The sequence below is a fragment of the Mustelus asterias genome, chromosome 24, assembly GCF_964213995.1.
Source record: "Mustelus asterias chromosome 24, sMusAst1.hap1.1, whole genome shotgun sequence".
Classification (NCBI taxonomy): domain Eukaryota; kingdom Metazoa; phylum Chordata; class Chondrichthyes; order Carcharhiniformes; family Triakidae; genus Mustelus; species Mustelus asterias.
Window position 1 is genome coordinate 20,686,388 of NC_135824.1, and position 19,536 is coordinate 20,705,923.

The 19,536-nt window shown below is 43.3% G+C and overlaps 2 protein-coding genes across 2 annotated transcripts in view; one reads left to right on the plus strand and one right to left on the minus strand.

Annotated features, from left to right (window-relative positions):
* The window catches only part of LOC144511021 (protein FAM227B-like), a 232,064-nt gene that overhangs the window by 92,998 nt on the left and 119,530 nt on the right, over positions 1-19,536 (plus strand). The window lies entirely within an intron of this gene.
* fgf7 (fibroblast growth factor 7) overlaps positions 12,510-19,536 on the minus strand; it is a 75,965-nt gene continuing 68,938 nt past the window's right edge. Inside the window, exon 4 of the mRNA XM_078241017.1 lies at positions 12,510-13,664. Within this exon, the coding sequence (XP_078097143.1) occupies positions 13,470-13,664 (195 nt within the window). The 3' untranslated portion in view covers positions 12,510-13,469. The remainder of the gene's footprint in view (positions 13,665-19,536) is intronic.

A 19,536-nucleotide genomic window follows, 5' to 3' on the forward strand; every position in this document is an offset into this window, starting at 1 on the left:
AAAATTCTCAATGAATTAGTTTCAGATCAACAGTTTATATATTAACAGAGGGAAATGATACTTAATGTGAAATATAGCATGAGTGAAAGTTTCTGACCAGTAGGCATTCGATGAACTTAATTTTCCAAAAATGATTTTTGAATGATGACACTAGTATAAACAGGTGATTGAGAAGTCATGATGCATCTGTCCCTGAGTCATGATTTCTAACGTTTTGAATAACTGCTACCTTGAAAGCTCTACATTGCACCTTTTTAAAAAAAATCCTTGTGGTCATTGGTTTCTGTTCGAAATTGAATTGGGGTGGTAAGGTTTGTGATGATTATCCTGGAAACTATTTATGGTAGAGGACCAATGAATATAAGTACATTTATTTATTGACAACGCTCTGAGATCTTGACACTCATCCAATTCTGGTCTTATGTACAACCCTGATTTTCATTGTTTCACCATTGTGGCAGTTGTGCTTTCAGCTGCCTAGACCCCAAGAGCTGGAGACCCCTCCCTAAACCTATCTGCTTCTCTTCCTGCCTCCTTTAAGATGCTCCTTGAATCCTACCTTGTAGATCTACCTCTTGTCCACCTGTCATGGCATCATCTTCTGTGGTTATATGTCAAACTTCATTTCATAACATTCCTGCAAAACACCTTGGAAGGCTTTACTCTGTTAATGGTGCTATTTAAATGCAAGTCATTGTTGTTAATACCTTTATGTTGTGATTAGCTGTAAACTGGGGAGTGAGCATGTTCGCTGTAATATTGGTGGGTGTCAAATATAACAGACCAGAACAAAAGGAGAATGATATTGCCGGATTGAACAATGTATTTGTGGTCGTTTGTTGGTATGTGTGTTTGGCATTGGCATTTGCAGTTTGGTCAACTGCTTTAATGTTGATTTTTTAAAAAAAAATTCTTTCACTTGATATGTAAAGTGCTGGATTGGGTCACAGTTAAGCGGGATGCTTTGTCATGGATGATGTCAAGGGGCAGCACGGTGGCACAGTGATAGGCACTGCCGCCTCACAGCGCCAGGGACCCAGGTTCAATTCCAGCCTTGGGTGACAGTCTGTGTGGAGTTTGCAAATTCTCCCCGTGTCTGCATGGGTTTCCGCCGGATGCTCCAGTTTCCTTCCACAGTACAAAGATGTGCGGGTTAGGTTGATTGGCCATGCTAAATTGCCCCTTTGTGTCAGGGGGACTAGCAGGGTAAATACGTGGGCTTAAGGAGTTAGGGCCTGGGTGGTATTGTTGTCAGTGCAGGCTTGATGGGCCAAAAGGCCTCCTCTGCACTGTAGGGTTCTATGATTCTAGAGTGTAGTTGGGACTACAATCATCCAGGCAAAGGGGAGTATACCAACACACTCTTGTCTTGTGTCTTGTTAATGCTAGACAGGTGTTGGGAGTCAGGAGATGAATTATTCACCACAGAATTCCTAGTCTCTGACCTGCTGTAGCCACATTATTTATATGGCTAATCCAGTTTGGTTTATGCTCGTGGAACTCCCGGATGTTGATAATGAGTGTTTACAATGATAATTATGCCATTAAATTTCAAAGGGAGATGGTTAGATTGAAACTTGTTAGAGATGATCATTGCCTTGCATTTGCGTGGTGTAAATGTTACCTGCCACTTATCAGCCCAAGCCTGAATATTGGCTAGGTCTTGCTGCATATGGCGATGGGCTGCTTCAGTATCTAGGATGCTACGAATGGTGCTGAACATTGTGCAGTTTTCAGCGAACATCCCACTTCTGGGGTAATGATGAAGGGAAGGTCATGGATAAAATAGTTGAAGATGGCTGGGCCTAGGACACTACCCTGAGGAACTCCTGCAGTGATGTCCTAAGACTGAAATAATTGAACTCCATCAACCACAACCATCTTCTTTTGTGCTAGGTATAACTCTAACTAGTGGAGAATTTTCACTCTGATTCCCATTGACTCCAGTTTTGCTCCAATACTGCATTCATTTAAATGTTGCCTTAATATCAAGGGCAGTCATTTCTACTTCGCCTCTTGGGCTGAGCTCTTCTGTTTACATTTGGACCAAAGCTGTAATGAGGCCAGGAGATGAATGACTCTGATGAAGTCCAATCTGTCTCATTGAGCAGATCATCGCTGAGCAAGTGCTGCTCGATAGCCCAATAACAACACTTTCTATTATGTTGAGAATAAACTGATGAGGCGATAATTGGCTAGGTTGGATTTGGCCTGCATTTTGTGTACAGGACATACCTGGGCAGCTTTCCACGTTGTCAGATATATGCCAGAGTTGAATTGGAACAGTTTGGTCTGGGACACTGCTAGTTCTGGAGCAAAGTCCTCAGTACTATTGCCAGAAAGTTGTGAGGGGCCTAGCCTTTTGCTGTATCTATCGCCTTCAGCCATTTCTTGATATCACATGGAGTGAATTAAATTGGTTGATGATTAGCAACTGTGATGCTGGGGACATCTGGAGGAGGCCATGATGGATCACCTGCTCGGCACTTCTGGCTAAAGATGGTTGTAAAGACTTGACTAATATGCTGGGTTCCGCCATCATTGCGGATGAGGATATTATGAAGCCTTCTCCCCCAGTTAGTTGTTTAATTGTCTATCACCAGTCATAACTGGAGGTAGCAGGACTGCAGAACTTTGATTTGAACCGTTGGTTGTGGGATCACTTACCTCTATCTACTTATCCTGTTTGGAATGCAATTTGTTTTATGCTGTAGATTTACCTCATTTTTAGGTATGCATGTTGCTGCTCCTGGCATTCTCTCCTGAACACTTCATTGAACCAGGGTTGATTCCCCCAGCTTGATGATATTGGTAGAGTGGGGGATATACCAGGCCATGAGGTTACAGGTTGTGATTGAATAAGCAATTCTGCTGCTGTTGATTGCGCACAGAACCTTATGGTTGTCCAGTTTTGAGTTGCTAGATCTGTTCAAAATTTATCCCATTTAGTACTGCGGTAGTGCCATGCTATCCAAACCCATGATAAAAGTGAGGATGAGTCAAGTAGGTTTTTCCCTTTTGTAAAACCAGCCTAACAACTATATCATTTAGGACTCAGCCAGTTCGCTCAGCAAGGTGCTACCGAGCCACTCTTGGTGATGGACCTTGAAGTCTCCATCTAGAGTGCCATATGTGCCAGGTGCGTGGAACTGCAGCTCTTGAGAGACCGTGTTAGGGAACTGGAGCTGCAGATCGCTGACCTTAGCCTAATCAGGGAAAATGGGAGAAAAATTGACAGCAGTTATAGGCAACTAGTTACACCGGGGCATCAGGAGAATGACACGTGGGTCACAGTTAGGAGGAGTAAAGGGCAGAAGGGTAAAGTACAAGGGAGGTCTCCAGAGGTGTCTCAAAATAGGAAGGGCTTGGTGACAGGTGTGAGAGGGGAGGGGAGTGGACAGTTAGAAGAAGGGTCACCTGTGGTTGACCCACTCCAAAACAGGTACATTGTTTTAGATAGTGTGGAGGAGTGTGCCTCTCCAGGGGTAAGACACAGTGACCAGGTCACTGGCACACAGTCAGGCTCTGTGGCCCGGAAAGGGAAGAGAGGGGTTAGGAGAGCGATAGTGGTGGGGGATGCGTCAGTTAGAGGGACAGACAGGCGATTCTGTGGGGGCGAACGGGACTCCAGGATGGTAGTCTGCCTACCTGGTGCTGGGGTCACGGATGTCTCCGAGCGGATAGGAGGCATTTTAAAAGGGGAAGATAAAGAAACGGATGTCATTATACACATTGGTGGAAATGACGTAGATAGGAAGAGTAGGGGGGTCCTAAGGGAGCAATTCAGGGAGTTGGGAAATAGGTTAAAAAGTAGGGTCACTAGGGTGGCCATCTCTGGGCTGCTCCCAATGCCTCGTGCCAGTGAAGATAAGAATAGGGAGTTGGTTCAAATGAATGCCTGGCTAAAGGACTGGTCCAGGAGGGAGGGCTTTATTTTCATAGACCAATGGGAGGTTTTCAGGAGAGGATGGCACCTGTACAAGAGGGAGGGGTCACAACTAAGTTGGAAGGGCACAAATATCCTGGCTGGGAGCTTTGTTAATGCAGTTCGGGGGGGTTTAAACTAGTATGGCAGGGGGGTGGGGATCAAACTATTAGGTCTATAAGTGTGGTGGCTGGGGACGAGCTTGGGGCTGGGACAAGGCTGGCAAAGAAGAAGAGCACTCTGGGGGAGGACGACCTCACTGAGCCTGGGGGTCTGGAGTGCTTATACTTCAATGCAAGGAGCGTAGCAGGTAAAACAGACGAACTTGGGGCCTTAATGCGCACGAGGAATTTGGATGTGGTTGCGGTGACGGAGACTTGGTTGAAAGAGGGACAGGACTGGCAGCTGAATATTCCAGGGTACAAGTGTTTTAGGCGAGACAGAGGAGGGGCCAAAAGAGGTGGGGGAGTAGCGGTATTGGTTGGAGAGCATATTACAGCGGTGCAGAGGGAGGACAATTCGGAGGAGTCGTGTAGCGAGTCACTCTGGGTGGAGCTTAGAAACAGGAAAGGCGCAGTCACTATGTTGGGGGTGTACTACAGGCCCCCCAACAGCCCAAGGGAAGTGGAAGAATGGATATGTCAGGAGATACTGGATAGGTGCAGGAAATATAGGGTTGTTGTAATGGGAGACTTCAATTTCCCTGGTATAGACTGGAAATCGCTGAGGGCAGGGACTCTGGATGGGGAGGCATTTGTAAAATGTGTACAGGAGGGTTCGTTGGAACAATATGTGGACAGCCCAACTAGAGAGGGGGCTATACTGGACCTGGTGCTGGGAATGAGCCCGGTCAGGTCTTCAAAGTTTTGGTCGGGGAACATGTGGCAAATAGTGACCACAATTCTGTTAGCTTTAGGATAGTGATGGAAAAGGATGAGTGGTGTCCCAAGGGTAAGGTGTTGGATTGGGGGAAGGCTAACTTTATTGGGATCAGGCAGAAATTGGCAGCTCTTGATTGGGAGAGGCTGTTTGAGGGTAAATCCACATCTGGTATGTGGCAGTCTTTTAAGGAACGGTTGTTAGGGCTACAGGACAAGCATGTGCCTGTAAAAAAGAAGGATAGGAAGGGTAGGATTAGAGAACCGTGGATAACCAGGGAAATTGAGGGACTGGTCAAAAGGAAAAGAGAGGCGTATGATAGGTCCAAGCAGCTAAAAACGGAGGGAGCTCTGGAGGAGTATAATGAAAGTAGGAAAATACTCAAACGGGGAATTAGAAGAGCAAAAAGGGGTCACGAAATGTTCTTGGCGGACAGGATTAAGGAGAATCCCAAGGCATTTTATTCATACGTTAGGAACAAAAGGGTTGTAAGGGAAAAAATCGGACCTCTCAGAGACAAAAGTGGGGACTTATGCTTGGAGCCCAAAGAGGTAGGGGAGATCCTAAATGAATACTTTGCGTCGGTATTCACTAAGGAGAGGGATGTGTTGACTGGGAGTGTCTCGGAGGGGAGTGTTGAACCGTTGGAGAAAATCTCCATTACAAAGGAGGAAGTGTTAGGTTTGTTAGAGAATATAAAGACTGACAAATCCCCAGGGCCTGATGGAATCTATCCAAGGCTGCTCAGGGAGACGAGAGGTGAAATCGTTGGGCCTCTGACGCAAATCTTTGTCTCGTCACTGGACACAGGTGAGGTCCCAGAGGATTGGAGGATAGCTAATGTGGTCCCGTTATTTAAGAAGGGTAGGAAGGATAACCCGGGTAATTATAGGCCGGTGAGCTTGACGTCCGTGGTGGGGAAGTTGTTGGAGAAGATTCTTAAAGATAGGATGTATGCGCATTTAGAAAGGAATAAACTCATTAACGATAGTCAACATGGTTTTGTGAGAGGGAGGTCATGCCTCACGAACCTGGTGGTGTTTTTTGAAGAAGTGACCAAAATGGTTGACGAAGGAAGGGCCGTGGATGTTGTCTATATGGACTTTAGTAAAGCGTTTGACAAAGTCCCTCATGGTAGGCTAGTGAAAAAGGTTGGATCCCATGGGATAAAGGGGGAGGTGGCTAGATGGGTGGAGAACTGGCTTGGTCATAGAAGACAGAGGGTGGTAGTGGAAGGGTCTTTTTCCGGCTGGAGGCCTGTGACTAGTGGTGTACCGCAGGGCTCTGTATTGGGACCTCTGCTGTTTGTGATTTATATAAATGATCTGGAAGAAGGAGTAACTGGGGTGATCAGTAAGTTTGCGGACGACACAAAACTGGCAGGACTTGCAGATAGTGAGGAACATTGTCAGAGGCTACAGAAGGATATAGATAGGCTGGAAATTTGGGCAAGGAAATGGCAGATGGAGTTCAATCCTGATAAATGCGAAGTGATGCATTTTGGTGGGAATAATGTAGGGAGGAGCTACACGATAAATGGAAGAACCATAAAGGGTGTAGAGACGCAGAGGGTCCTGGGTGCGCAAGTCCACAGATCTTTGAAGGTGACGTCACAGGTGGAGAAGGTGGTGAAGAAGGCATATGGCATGCTTGCCTTTATAGGACGGGGCATAGAGTATAAAAGTTGGGGTCTGATGTTGCAGATGTATAGAACGTTGGTTCGGCCGCATTTGGAATACTGCGTCCAGTTCTGGTCGCCACACTACCAGAAGGACGTGGAGGCTTTGGAGAGAGTACAGAGGAGGTTTACCAGGATGTTGCCTGGTATGGAGGGGCTTGGTTATGAGGAGAGATTGGGGAAACTGGGGTTGTTCTCCTTGGAAAGATGGAGGATGAGGGGAGACTTAATAGAGGTGTATAAAATTATGAAAGGCATAGATAGGGTGAACGGTGGGAAGCTTTTCCCCGGGTCGGTGGTGACGTTCACGAGGGGTCATAGGTTCAAGGTGAAGGGGGGGAGGTTTAACACAGATATCAGAAGGACATATTTCACACAGAGGGTCGTGGGGGCCTGGAATGTGTTGCCGGGCAAGGTGGTGGAGGCGGACACACTGGGAACGTTTAAGACTTATCTAGACAGCTATATGAACGGAGTGGGAATGGAGGGATACAAAAGAGTGGTCTAGTTTGGACCAGGGAGCGGCGCGGGCTAATTGTTCCTGGTTTCTCGTTTCAAGGCTTCATTCTACGATCATCTTGCTGGTGCCAGTACAGAGTGAGACTGCGGATAGTTGGGAACCTGTCTCGGGGGCAGGGAATTCATATGGTGTTCGTGGAAGTGGAAATGACTAGGATTGGGAAGCATTTTCCGATCGGGGCCATTGTGATCTCCTGGACTCGTTTCGATCGCCTCAGGGGGTCGGAGAGGAATTTCCCAGATTTTTTTTTTTTTCCCCATATTGGCCCTGGGGTTTTTCACTCTGGGTTTTCGCCTCTCCCTGGAGATCACATGGTCTGGAATGGGGGGGTGGGGGTAAGTTAATAGGTTGTAATGAACAAAGCATCATAGCTGTGAGGGACAGCTCGGTGGATAGGATATTGGTATGTAGATAGGCTGGAAAATTGGGCGGGGATCCTGGATTCAGGATTCAATCCTGGACCGGGGAGCGGCGCGGGCTTGGAGGGCCGAAGGGCCTGTTCCTGTGCTGTATTGTTCTTTGTTCTTTGTTCTTTGTAGAGTACACTCTGTGTTCTTGTCACCCTCGGTGCTTCTTCCAAGTGATGTTCAACATGGAGAAGTACTGATTCATCAGCTGAGGAGGCACCTGATTAGTGGTAATCAGCAGGTTTCCTTGCCCATGTTTTTTCTTCTTCCTCCAGATCTCTGTGATGTTACGTCATCACTACATCAACATGATATGTTTCTACATATTCCACCATCTTTTTCCCAACCATATAAATCCTCCAACACTCACCAATCTACCTGTTGCAGATTCACCTGTCCACAAAAGTATCAGTGGGTGAAATGAGATCTGAAGTCAATATCGAGGACTCCTGAGGCAACTCCCTTCTGATTGTACACCATTATGCCACTACCTCTGGAGGTCTGTCCTGCTGGTGGAACAGGACATACCCAGGGATGAGGATAATGGTGGTGACTGGAATATTGTCTGTAAAGTATGATTCTGGGAGTTTGTCAGGCTGTTGTTTGACTAGTCCTGCGGGACAGTTCTCCCAATTTTGGCACAAGCCTAAGGAGGACTTCGTAGATTTCACAGGGCTGAGTGTGCTGTTGATGTTTTGGGTGCTTATGTTACTGCCATGTGGTCCATCCGGTCTCATTCCTTATCAACTTTTCTGTAGTAATTTGATTCAACTGAGCGACTTGCTAGGCCATTTCAGAGGGCAGTTAAGAGTCAACCATGCTGTTGGTCACATGTACACCAGATCAGATAAGGATGGCAGATTTTCTAAAGGGCACTAGTGAACCAGTTGAATTTTTACAGCAATCAACTGGTTTCATTGTCACGATTACTGATACAAGCTTTTAATTCCATATTTATTAGTTGGTGGGATTGAATCTGTGTCCTCAAAGCCTGGGCCTCTGTGAGATCACCACTACATTACCACCTCTGCCTTGTAAGTTATTCTTAGTGAAGAATGTGCAGCTCAAGTCACAGTTCAACAGTCATAAACCACTGGTTGTTTTCTAGATTGCTCTGGACTCCTTAAAGGTAGAGAGTAAAACCAACCAACACTTATTACTTACGTTGAATTTTATTGCAAAGATGAATAATTAATGTTGACTGCAGAAATAGTGGCTTAATAATTTTTGTGTTGTTTGACAAAATATGTTACAAATTATACACTATAAATAATATGAAGAACACATACTTATTGGAAAATTAAAACATTAATTTACTGTTGCTGCCAAGTTATTTGGTCAGGTGATTACTAGTGAAATTAATTGTATCGAGGGATATGAACAAATTTAAACAGATAAGCTATCATGTGGCAAATGGATTTTTAAAATTAACAAATGACCCATAGAATAGATTCTATTTTAATATGATCCAATATGGGATTAGGCACTATCTGAATCTGCAAACTTGCATAAGAAGTCAGAAATCCCTGTGTGCTGTTCCCATACAAATTTTGCAGTCGAGTATCCCGGAATATCGCAGGAACATACCCGGGTTAGCCTCATTCTGGGAGATCACCCTTCCTGATTACTGACTCTCCCCTACATTCAACTACAACAAGTAGGTGCCAATTAACAATGGGAGGATATTGGGTAGGATTGTCAACCATCACTGACTAGTCAAGGTGAAACTACTGTTAGTGAGGTTAATCGTGCATCTGCTAAATTATAGGTGTCACCCCTTAATTAGAAGATACCGTACAGGATGGAATTAGTCCAACTAAAAAACAGGAAAATCAGGGATAATTAAGCAAAACATGCTTTATGATGCTCACTGGACATAGGCAGCAGATATCTGGGAACACCACCATATGGAGGTTCCCCTCCAACTTACTCACCATCCTGACATGGAAATATATCACCGTTCCTTCACTTTCACTGGGTCAAAATACTGGAATTCTCTCCCTAACAGACTGTGGTGTACTTACACCTCAGGAATTGCAGCGGTTCAAGAAGGTAGCTCACCACCACCTTCTCAAGGGCAACTAGGGATAGGGAATAAATCCTGTGATGTGGAAATGCCGGCGTTGGACTGGGGTAAGCACAGTAAGAAGAATCACAACACCAGGTTAAAGTCCAACAGGGTTATTTGGCAGCACAAGCTTTCGGAGTGTCACTCCTTCTTCAGGTGAGTGAGGAGTTGTGTTCACAAACAGGGCATATATAGACACAAACTCAATTTACAAGATAATGATTGGAATGCGAGTCTTGACAGGTAATCAAGTCTTAAAGATACAGGCAATGTGAGTGGAGAGAGGGTTAAGCACAGGTTAAAGAGATGTGTATTGCCTCCAGCCAGGACAGTTAATGCGATTTTGCAAGCCCAGGCAAGTCGTGGGGGTTACAGATAGTGTGACATGAACCCAAGATCCCGGTTGAGGCCATCCTCATGTGTGCGGAACTTGGCTATCAATTTCTGCTCAGTGATTCTGTGTTGTCGTGTGTTGTGAAGGCCACCTTGGAGAACGCTTACCCGAAGATCAGAGGCTGAATGCCCGTGACTGCTGACGTGTTCTCCGACAGGAAAGAACACTCCTGCCTGGTGATTGTCGAGCGGTGTTCATTCATCTGTTATCATAGTATCTGCATGGTCTCCCCAATGTACCATGCCCCGGGACATCCTTTCTTGCAGCGTATCAGGTAGACAATGTTGGCCGAGTGATGGTGATCTCACGTGAGATGATGGCATCCATGTCGAAGATCAGGCACGTCTTGCAGAGGTTGCTGTGGCAGGGTTGTGTGGTGTCGTGGTCACTGTTCTCCTGAAGGCTGGGTAGTTTGCTGCGGACAATGGCCTATTTGAGATTGTGCGGTTGTTTGAAGGCAAGAAGTGGGGGTGTGGGGATGGCCTTGGCGAGATGTTCGTCTTCGTCAATGACATGTTGAAGGCTCCGGAGAAGATGTCATAGCTTCTCTGCTCCGAGGAAAAACTGGACAACAAAGGGTACTCTGCCATGTCCCATGTTTGTCTTCTGAGGAGGTCGGTGTGGTTTTCCGCTGTGGCACGTCGGAACTGTCAATTGATGAGTCGAGCACCATATCCTGTTCTTATAGGGCATCTTTAAGCGTCTGTAGCGATCCTCCTCATCTGTGCAGATCCTGTGTATACAGAGGGCATGTCCTTTGGGATGGCTTCTTTAACGTGTTTAGGGTGGAAGCTGGAGAAGTGGAGCATCATGAGGTTATCCATGGGCTTGCGGTACAGTGAAGTGCTGAGGTGACCATCCTTGATGGAGATGCATGTCTCCAAGAATGCAACTGATTCCAGAGAGTAGTCCATGGTGAGTCTGATGGTGGGATGGAACTTGTTGATGTCACCATATAGTTGTTTCAGTGATTTTTCGCCATGAGTCCAAAGGATGAAAATGTCATCGATGTATCTAGTGTATAGCATCGGTTGAAGGTCCTGTGCGGTGAAGAGGTCTTGTTCGAACCTGTGCATGAAGATGTTGGCATATTGAGGTGCAATAAATGCTGGCCTAGCCAGCAACACCCAAATCCCATAAGTGAACAATAAAAAGACATGAAGGCATTCAGTGAGCTAGCAGACAATGAATGGCCTGAATTCGCTTCTGCCTTTTTGCTTGTGGAGGATTGAGTCCAATAATGCCTCAGGGATGCTCAGTGCACGCCAATTCAAGTAAGCCAGTTCAAACGTCTTGGAAGCCAGCAAAAATGTTGAGTGCTCAGGATATTTGGCATGTAAGTCTATTCAAATTAGGTGCCCATAATGTGGTTGGAGGACTAAAAGTTCGAGGAGGCAAGTGATCACTGTTTGAAGAGGCAGTGGAATGCTATTTGTGCAAAGTTGCTATTAATGACTTAGAGAGTACTGAGACAAAGAAAGGTAGCTATGTAGCCAGGGTGAATCAAAATCAAGGGACCAGAAGGTAGCTCCGAAGGATGAGAACAGTTTGAATGGGCTAGAGAGAGAAGGGGGAGACCATTGATATGGTCTATTGATGTGGGGAAGGGAAAGGCTTGGATAGTCACAAATGGGAGAAGAAAATGAGGAGCAGAAAACTCAGTCAGACATACAGATAGTCTCAATCTTGGAGATAAAAAAGCCTGTAATTTTCTCACACTGGGCAGTTGAGGTGAGAATAATTTAGCAACGCGAACTATTTAGATTCAACTCAAAAATGGACATGTATGTGAGGCACTGAATCTCCTAAAACACAAAATATTAGAGAATAAAGGAAAACAGTTGGAGATTAGGAGTTGGGGTAGAAATTCATCTTGGATGGTGGCATAAAACAGGTGATATTGGATAGGCAACATATTGTACATAGTGCCCAATACTTAATTCCATTGACTGCCATGGGACTAACCATTAGGCACTGGATATAATGGACAGTTGATCCAATATTGACCATTTTGCTTCACCATCCAAGACAGATTTCTACCCCCGAAGTAACCTTTTACCAAATCCTAATTTCTTCAACTTAATAACCTTATGCCGAAAGTTTCATGCCGACATATTTGACTGTATTTGATTATCTTTTTTCTGCTATTGACAGTTTTAGTTGTGAAGTCTGTAACCACACAACCGAATTTAATTTGCTCCAGTCACGTAATTTCCTGACTGCTGTACAGCTGGATCTTCTAAATTGCAGTTTTATCAATGCACTTTTTAGTGATGTATTGTATGCAGCTGGAATTGTATTGAAAGCAAATGTATGCCATTTACAGATATATGCGAACAGCTATTTCATTACTTGCAGGATTAGATTTGTCAAATTGAGCAGTGTGTATTGAAGGTGTAATAGTGTGCTGTAGCTCACATCTTTCGAAAGAATCATTAGTGTATTTAAACCTCTTGAACAAGTATTACAGTATTTTTATTGGAAACTTGACAAGCTCACAGGTTGGGAACAGATGGTTTATAATGGTTTGCAACAATTAAATTCGTAGTCGTTATGAGAAGATCATCGCCTTTGGGGAATTGGTTTTTCCTACTCTTGCCGATAGAAATGCAATAAGACTTTACCAAAAATTAATGATGGAATAGCTTGCGGTTTAATGAGCTTGTGAGATCAAATTAGGTTGCACAATGGTTTCAATGTTCATTCATATACCAAAAAAAATTGCATTCTATTTTAAACCCAGAGACAGTTGACTTAAATTGAAAACTTGCCATATTTTGTTTTCCCAATGTCAAGTGGCTTTTGTGTAGAGAGAATCTAAAAGTAACATGCTGATCCATACTTTTCACAACTTTAAAATGAATGATCTTGAAAAATCCACGTACAAAGCATTAATTTTTATTGAGCTGAGCAGCACTGCCGATACTGTAGAATCATTATTTTCACAAGTCATTTACAGCATGGCAAAATTAGTGATTGTCCACAAGATATTTGAACACTCTCCATCTTGTGAAAATCAAAAATACTACAGTAACTACAATTTTTCTCTTTACAAATACTGAATTACAAAAATTAAATGCTGTATGGAAAGCTACACATTCATCACTAGATTCATATATTAGATGATATTTAATTCAACGATTGTCCACAGTGCTTTCTCAAGGGAATAAATGTATCAGTTTGAATGCAAGGTGTCTTAATGCAACGATTATCTAGAAAATGTATATAGTACTGTTTAAGTATGAAGTACCATTATCCCCCAAAAGTATTATTTAAGGAAAGGTCCTATGTACAAGCTACTTGCACCTCTTTACACATTTGATTAGATGATCAGTCATACTACTTTCATTCAAATGTTTCTTTGATATAAGTTTAGGAATAAATTTACAGACTTCATCTTTTACATCTGTTGTAACATTGGGTTGCATAGAATACAGTCGTGCAAAATTATGAGTACGTTTTTATAGCAAAGCGCAAGCCCAGCTTGTTCCAGATGTCAGTAGTATTTTAGCTTGTGTGATTAGGGTTTCAGTGATACATGTGCAGAGATGGAACATCTTTTATTAGTGGAATTGATGTTCTCATCATGTATACTTCATTATGATACTGCCATAGGAAGGAAATGAGATGATTTACTTTCTTTCTTTGTCCTTTTGCCTCTAATGGCTACTCCCTTTTGGTTCAAGGCAACAAACATTTGTTGGCCATTATGTGTCCACTTTGCTGAAGCGTACGTATTGTAATTATTTTCCTCTATAAGCTCTCTAAAGTTGCAGTCTTCATTGCAGTTTTTCTGTAAAAATATTAAAGAAAAATGTATATTATTACGATGGAAGCATTAGCCAACTTTATTTGCAATTGATGAAGATACTCACAGGTTAGCCTTCAATCATGTATTGATTCCATTATTTTAATACAAGATAATACAAGTGACTCCAGCAAAAGTTGGGCATGATTTTAACTCTATCCACCCTGTGCAAAACCAGGCAGGTAGGCATGTAAAATCTCCAGTTTTATTTACCCACCCTGAAGTGGCAAAATCTCACGGTGTTAAACTGCTGAGCAGTGAACCAAAGCCTGCTTTGCGTGTGCATGTTAGGTCTCAATGATGTAATTGGGACCCAACTGCAATTTTAACTCAGGCTCACTTGCAGGAGATTTTAGAACCACTAGGTCCAACTGGGCTAGGAGAGGTTCAGCAACTTAGGATGAAAAGGTGAAATGGCTTTCCTTCCTTTGTGGGTCCAGGAGGAGCAGTAATATTCTTCCATGCACCCCGGAAAACGTTAGGGGTCTCCTGATGATAATCATGAAATAATGAAAGATGGGTGTATGTGCCTTGATCATGTGCAGTTAACATGAGACTGGTGCATTGTTTAGACTACCTACACAGTTTTTGGCAACTGTAATCTTTATTTTTCCATCTAGCATAAGAAATGTCTGTCTTCCCTTCTGTGTATAAATTGAGAATGGAATTGATTATATAGTTGCCATGATATGGGTAACTGCACTTACTAAATGATTTTTATACACAGAAGAAACCTGTGTTTGATGACAGGTTTATTCAAACATTGATCGGTTCCTCCAGCCCAAATCAGGGTCACTGTACAACAGTTTTAAACAATTGCATGGAACTTTGTACCCAAAAAACATCTGTGTGCCAGCTACACTGTGTAATCCCCATACTTTCACCAAACATATTGTTTAATTTGGTTGCTAAGAGAGATTGCTGTGTCTCGGGTCTATACTTGCCCTTGCATTAGATCTTCAGAACACATGGAGTGGAATTCTCCGACCTCGCCTGCGGCTGGGATTTTCCGGTCCCGCTTCAGTGAATGGAAATTTGGCTAAGCGCCAAGCTCTCCGTTCTCACTGGCTGTGGTAGCGGGGCATACGAGATCGGAGAATTCCAGCCCTGACTTCTTTACTCTTTTTTAAAAATACACAGTTTTGGGAATATTGCTCCTGATATAAGTAATAAGACAATAAATGAGAAAAAAATAACAGATTTATTAGAATTTAGAATTCCTTGATCAAAAGATTAAGGGAAGAAAATTCATTCATGTAGCTACGCAGACTTGTACTAATTCCCAGGACCATACAGCATTGTGAGTCGCCACATGGTCCGCATATTCTTCAATGATATCAGTGAAGAATGCTGCACATGTTGTGGTCCATAGTTCTGCCTGACCCTGAAAACTAATGTAAGCATTTTAGCGCCACTATAAGCGGCACTGTGAAGACAAATGTCTCCCTCTAAGTTGTTAACCAGAAGCTAATATTCCCAAATTTCTCCTTTGTGACTGGATTCTTCATTTTGAATTTGCTGTCCAAAGCACATTGTCATATTTATCTATTTAATGAATTATGAAAAGAGTATTGTCAATATGCTAGTCAGCATCTGTTAAGTTGTTTATATAGAGAAAAATATTTGGATTCCTGTACCACTCTCAATTAGCTGTATCGTGTCTTCTCCCCTATGGTTAGAATGAATTAAAGATGTCCATGCTGGAATACGAAACAACTGCCTTATATATAGGAAAATAATCTAGAGAAAGATAATGTGGTTCTCCTTGGAAAATGATTTAAAGGGACAGACATCCAAAGTGGTTCTTCAATTAATAGGAAAGCTTAATCCTTCTCCTTAGTATGTGGTGACTAGTTTGATTCAAAGTGTTAGCAACAGGTGATGCATTTTGGTAAACCAGGGCAAGACTTACTCAGTTAATGGAAGGGCGTTGGGGAGAGTTATAGAACAAAGAGATCTAGGACTACAGGTTCATAGCTCCTTGAAAATGGAGTCACGAGTGGACAGGGTGGTGAAGAAGGCATTTGACATGCTTGGTTTCATTGGTCAGAACATTGAATACAGGAGTTGGGATGTCTTGTTGAGGTTGTACAAGACATTGGTAAGGCCACATTTGGAATACTGTGTACAGTTCTGGTCATCCTATTATAGAAAGGAAGAAATTAAACTAGAAAGAGGGCAGAAAAGATTTATATGGATGCTACCGGGACTTGATGGTTTGAGATATAAGGAGAGGCTGGTTGACTGGGACTTTTTTCCCTGGAGCGTAGGAGGCTTAGGGGCGATCTTATAGAGGTCTATAAAATAATGAGGGGCATAGATAAGGTAGATAGTCAACACCTTTTCTTGAAGGTAGGGGAGACTAAAAACAAAGGGCATAGGTTTAAGGTGAGAGGGGGAGAGATACAAAAGGGTCCAGAGGGGCAATATTTTCACTCAGAGGGTGGTGAGTGTCTGGAACGAGCTGCCAGAGGTAGTAGTAGAGGCAGGTACAATTTTATCTTTTAAAAGGCATTTAGACAGTTACATGAGTAAGATGGGTATAGAGGGATATGGGCCAAATGTGGGCAATTGGGACTAGCTTAATGGTAAAATCTAGGCAGCATGGACAAGTTGGGCCGAAGAGCCTGTTTTCCTGCTGTAAACCTCTATGACTCTAAGACTGGTCAGAGAATACACAGAATAGGCTCAGACAATTTCTGTCTTAAAATTGACATAGTAAGAGTTTTAACAACACCAGGTTAAAGTCCAACAGGTTTATTTGGTAGCAAATGCCATTAGCTTTCGGAGCACTGCTCCTTCGTCAGATGGAGTGGATATCCACTCCATCTGACGAAGGAGCAGTGCTCCAAAAGCTAATAGCATTTGCTACCAAATAAACCTGTTGGACTTTAACCTGGTGTTGTTAAAACTCTTACTGTGTTTACCCCAGTCCAACGCCAGCATCTCCACGTTAAAATTGGCAATCAGAGTTCTATGTGCAGATTAGAAATCTGGAATATATAACAGAAAATGCTGGAAATGCTCAGCAGAACATACTGCACCTATGGAGAGTGAAACAGAGTTAAAGGGCAGGATTTCCACCCCACTATGGGTGGGAAGAATGGATCAGGATGGATGGGCTTATAATTTCACCTGCACCTTCCAGCTTTTGAGCCATTTGGACCAGGGGTGGAACAGCTACCCACCGAGAAGTAGAGCGTAGCTATTTAAGCTAATCAAAACAGAACATCAGTTATGGCCAGGGACCAGAAGCTGACTGAATTTTGCAGCACCCCAGGCAAATTTTGGGCACCCTCCCCACTGTAGAAATGTTTAAAAGTTGCTGAAAGGGTGCCTCAAGGTGCAGGTCCCCTGGCTTCCAGTGCCAGTCGTTTACCTTTAATTGAATGGCTAGCATAACCTCTGGCCACTAATTGGGCAATCAAGGCGAAATCACTATTGGGTGACTGTCCCCGTCACAGCTGCAGGGTCAGGACCTGCAGTTCACTCCATTGTGGGGTGCCCTGTCCCAAAACACAAAATCGTACCCCAAAGTTTCAGGTCCGTAGGCTTTCGTCAGAACTAGAAGAATTTAAAGATTTAACAGTTCATAAGCAATATGGTGGCAGAGGAAGGGTGAGGGGGCATGGGGAGTGGGAAGGAGAAGTTTAAGGTCACGCTTTTTAATTCTACCTCCCACTCCCAAACTGACTGCTTTGACCTTGAACCCCAACACTGTTGAAATGAAAATCAACACAGGTTTGAGAAACTGCACCTCTTATGATTAGCTAGTTTATAACCTTCTGGACTCAACATTGATTTCAATAATTTTAAATGATAAACATTGATTCGATTTTCTTTTTTCAGAAAGCATGTGCAGGAAATGATTTTGCCATTAACAATTACAGCCCCTCTAGACCCATCTTTTTGTTTCTTTACTTCACCATTACCCCTTACACCATTATCCCTTCTCTCATTTAATCTCCACGCTATCACCTTTGTTCTTTTCCATGCGTCCCCTCCCAAACTTCCCTTGCCCCAATTGCTTAAAATAGAACAGTACAGTACAGCACAGAACAGGCCCTTCGGCCCACGATGTTGTGCCGAGCTTTATCTGAAACCAAGATCAAGCTATCCCACTCCCTATCATCCTGGTGTGCTCCATGTGCCTATCCAATAACCGCTTAAATGTTCCTAAAGTGTCCAACTCCACTATCACTGCAGGCAGTCCATTCCACACCCCAACCACTCTCTGCGTAAAGAACCTACCTCGGACATCCTTCCTATATCTCCCACCATGAACCCTATAGTTATGCCTATAGTTATGTAAAACCTGTTACATCTCACGTTTGTGTCAGTTCTGTATTGGTGACTCTGATTCTTTCTCCACAAATGCTGCCTATCCTGCAGTGCAGTAGTTTTGGGGTTTTTTTGTACATAAACTTGCCCTTATGTGCCTTACCCCAGTATCTACTGCCTAAGATATTTTTCTGAATTTCATTGCAGTAGCTTAATGTTCATCGTCAGAAATTAAAACATAAATTTCAAATTTCAAAAGCTGTCCTTAATGTTTGAATGATTGTAGTCATTAACTCATTCCCACTTTCATTTTAGAGTGTTAGGATGTTCAGAAATAACAGGTCATAATGTCCGAGCTCCACAGCATCAGATTTGGGGAATACTCCAAAAGATGTGCTGGGGAATCCCTCTCGGAACTTTACAGTATGGCATTTGTAAAGCAATTACCCAGAAGTGCAAACTTCCTCTAGGCAATTGCGCTGCGCTGGGAATCATCCAAAAATGTGATTTAAATCGCTAACTTTGGATAGATCTGCCAGGGTTACACCAATAGTTACTCTGAAAAAGTTAGAAGAATTAACACCTCCTCTAACTTTTGGAGAGCTATTGTAAACACTCAGACCAATACCCCATGGCACTCTCCACACACATCCGACCCCCCCAGGGTACTCTCCTCCCCACTGACCATGGGGAAACCTGACTTCCACTGCCTACCAAGACCTCCAGCACTCGCAAAGACTCCCAACACCCCCCACACACCTTCCAACTCCCTGACCTCTGCCCATGACCTCTGAGAGCCCCCACCCTTTATTTGTTGAAATAGGCCTTCAAGGGTTTGCAGCATGACATCACTGGAGGGGAAGTGTGTCATGTGATCCAGTCTTAGTTTCACTTTTGCGTTTGAACAGAGCACATACAAACAACTCTGCTGCTTAATTATTCAGGCTTTCAAATGTTCTGATTCTAAACAAATGAACTCACATGTTTACATAATCTCTTATGAACGATTAGTGTTCATATCAATATAACAATATGACATACCCAGTCAAGCTTCTTATGAATTTTATGTTTCAATGAGATCCCCTCTCATTCTTCAGAATATAGGCATAGTCTACTTCATCTTTCCTCATAGGACCAAACATATGCACCCTACCACAGCATAACTCAAGAGAATTGGCATAAAATCATGCTACAACGTTTTTCAAGCTTAAACCAATATGGATTGACATTTGGTTTATAAATCTCATAGTCCACACAACAGGAAATCCCTTTGACAATGGCAAGACCAAAAGATGCTGCCGCCAGCCAATGGCGGGCTGCCTCTGCTGCCTTGAAATGCGCAACATGGGAGTGTGGAAAATCTCGGCGTATATTACTGTATCTGAAGTTACAACACAAAAATCTACTAATGAATCTGCATTGTATGTGTTGCCCACCGTTTGCACATTAGCCAACAGAGTTAAATGATAATATGGGGCAATAGTTTTGCAGTGTTGAATGGCCAACTTCTGCTCCTAGTTTATTCCAGAGTGGTGTTTCTGGATTCTACTTGTCAACTATACATGAATGGTGAAGA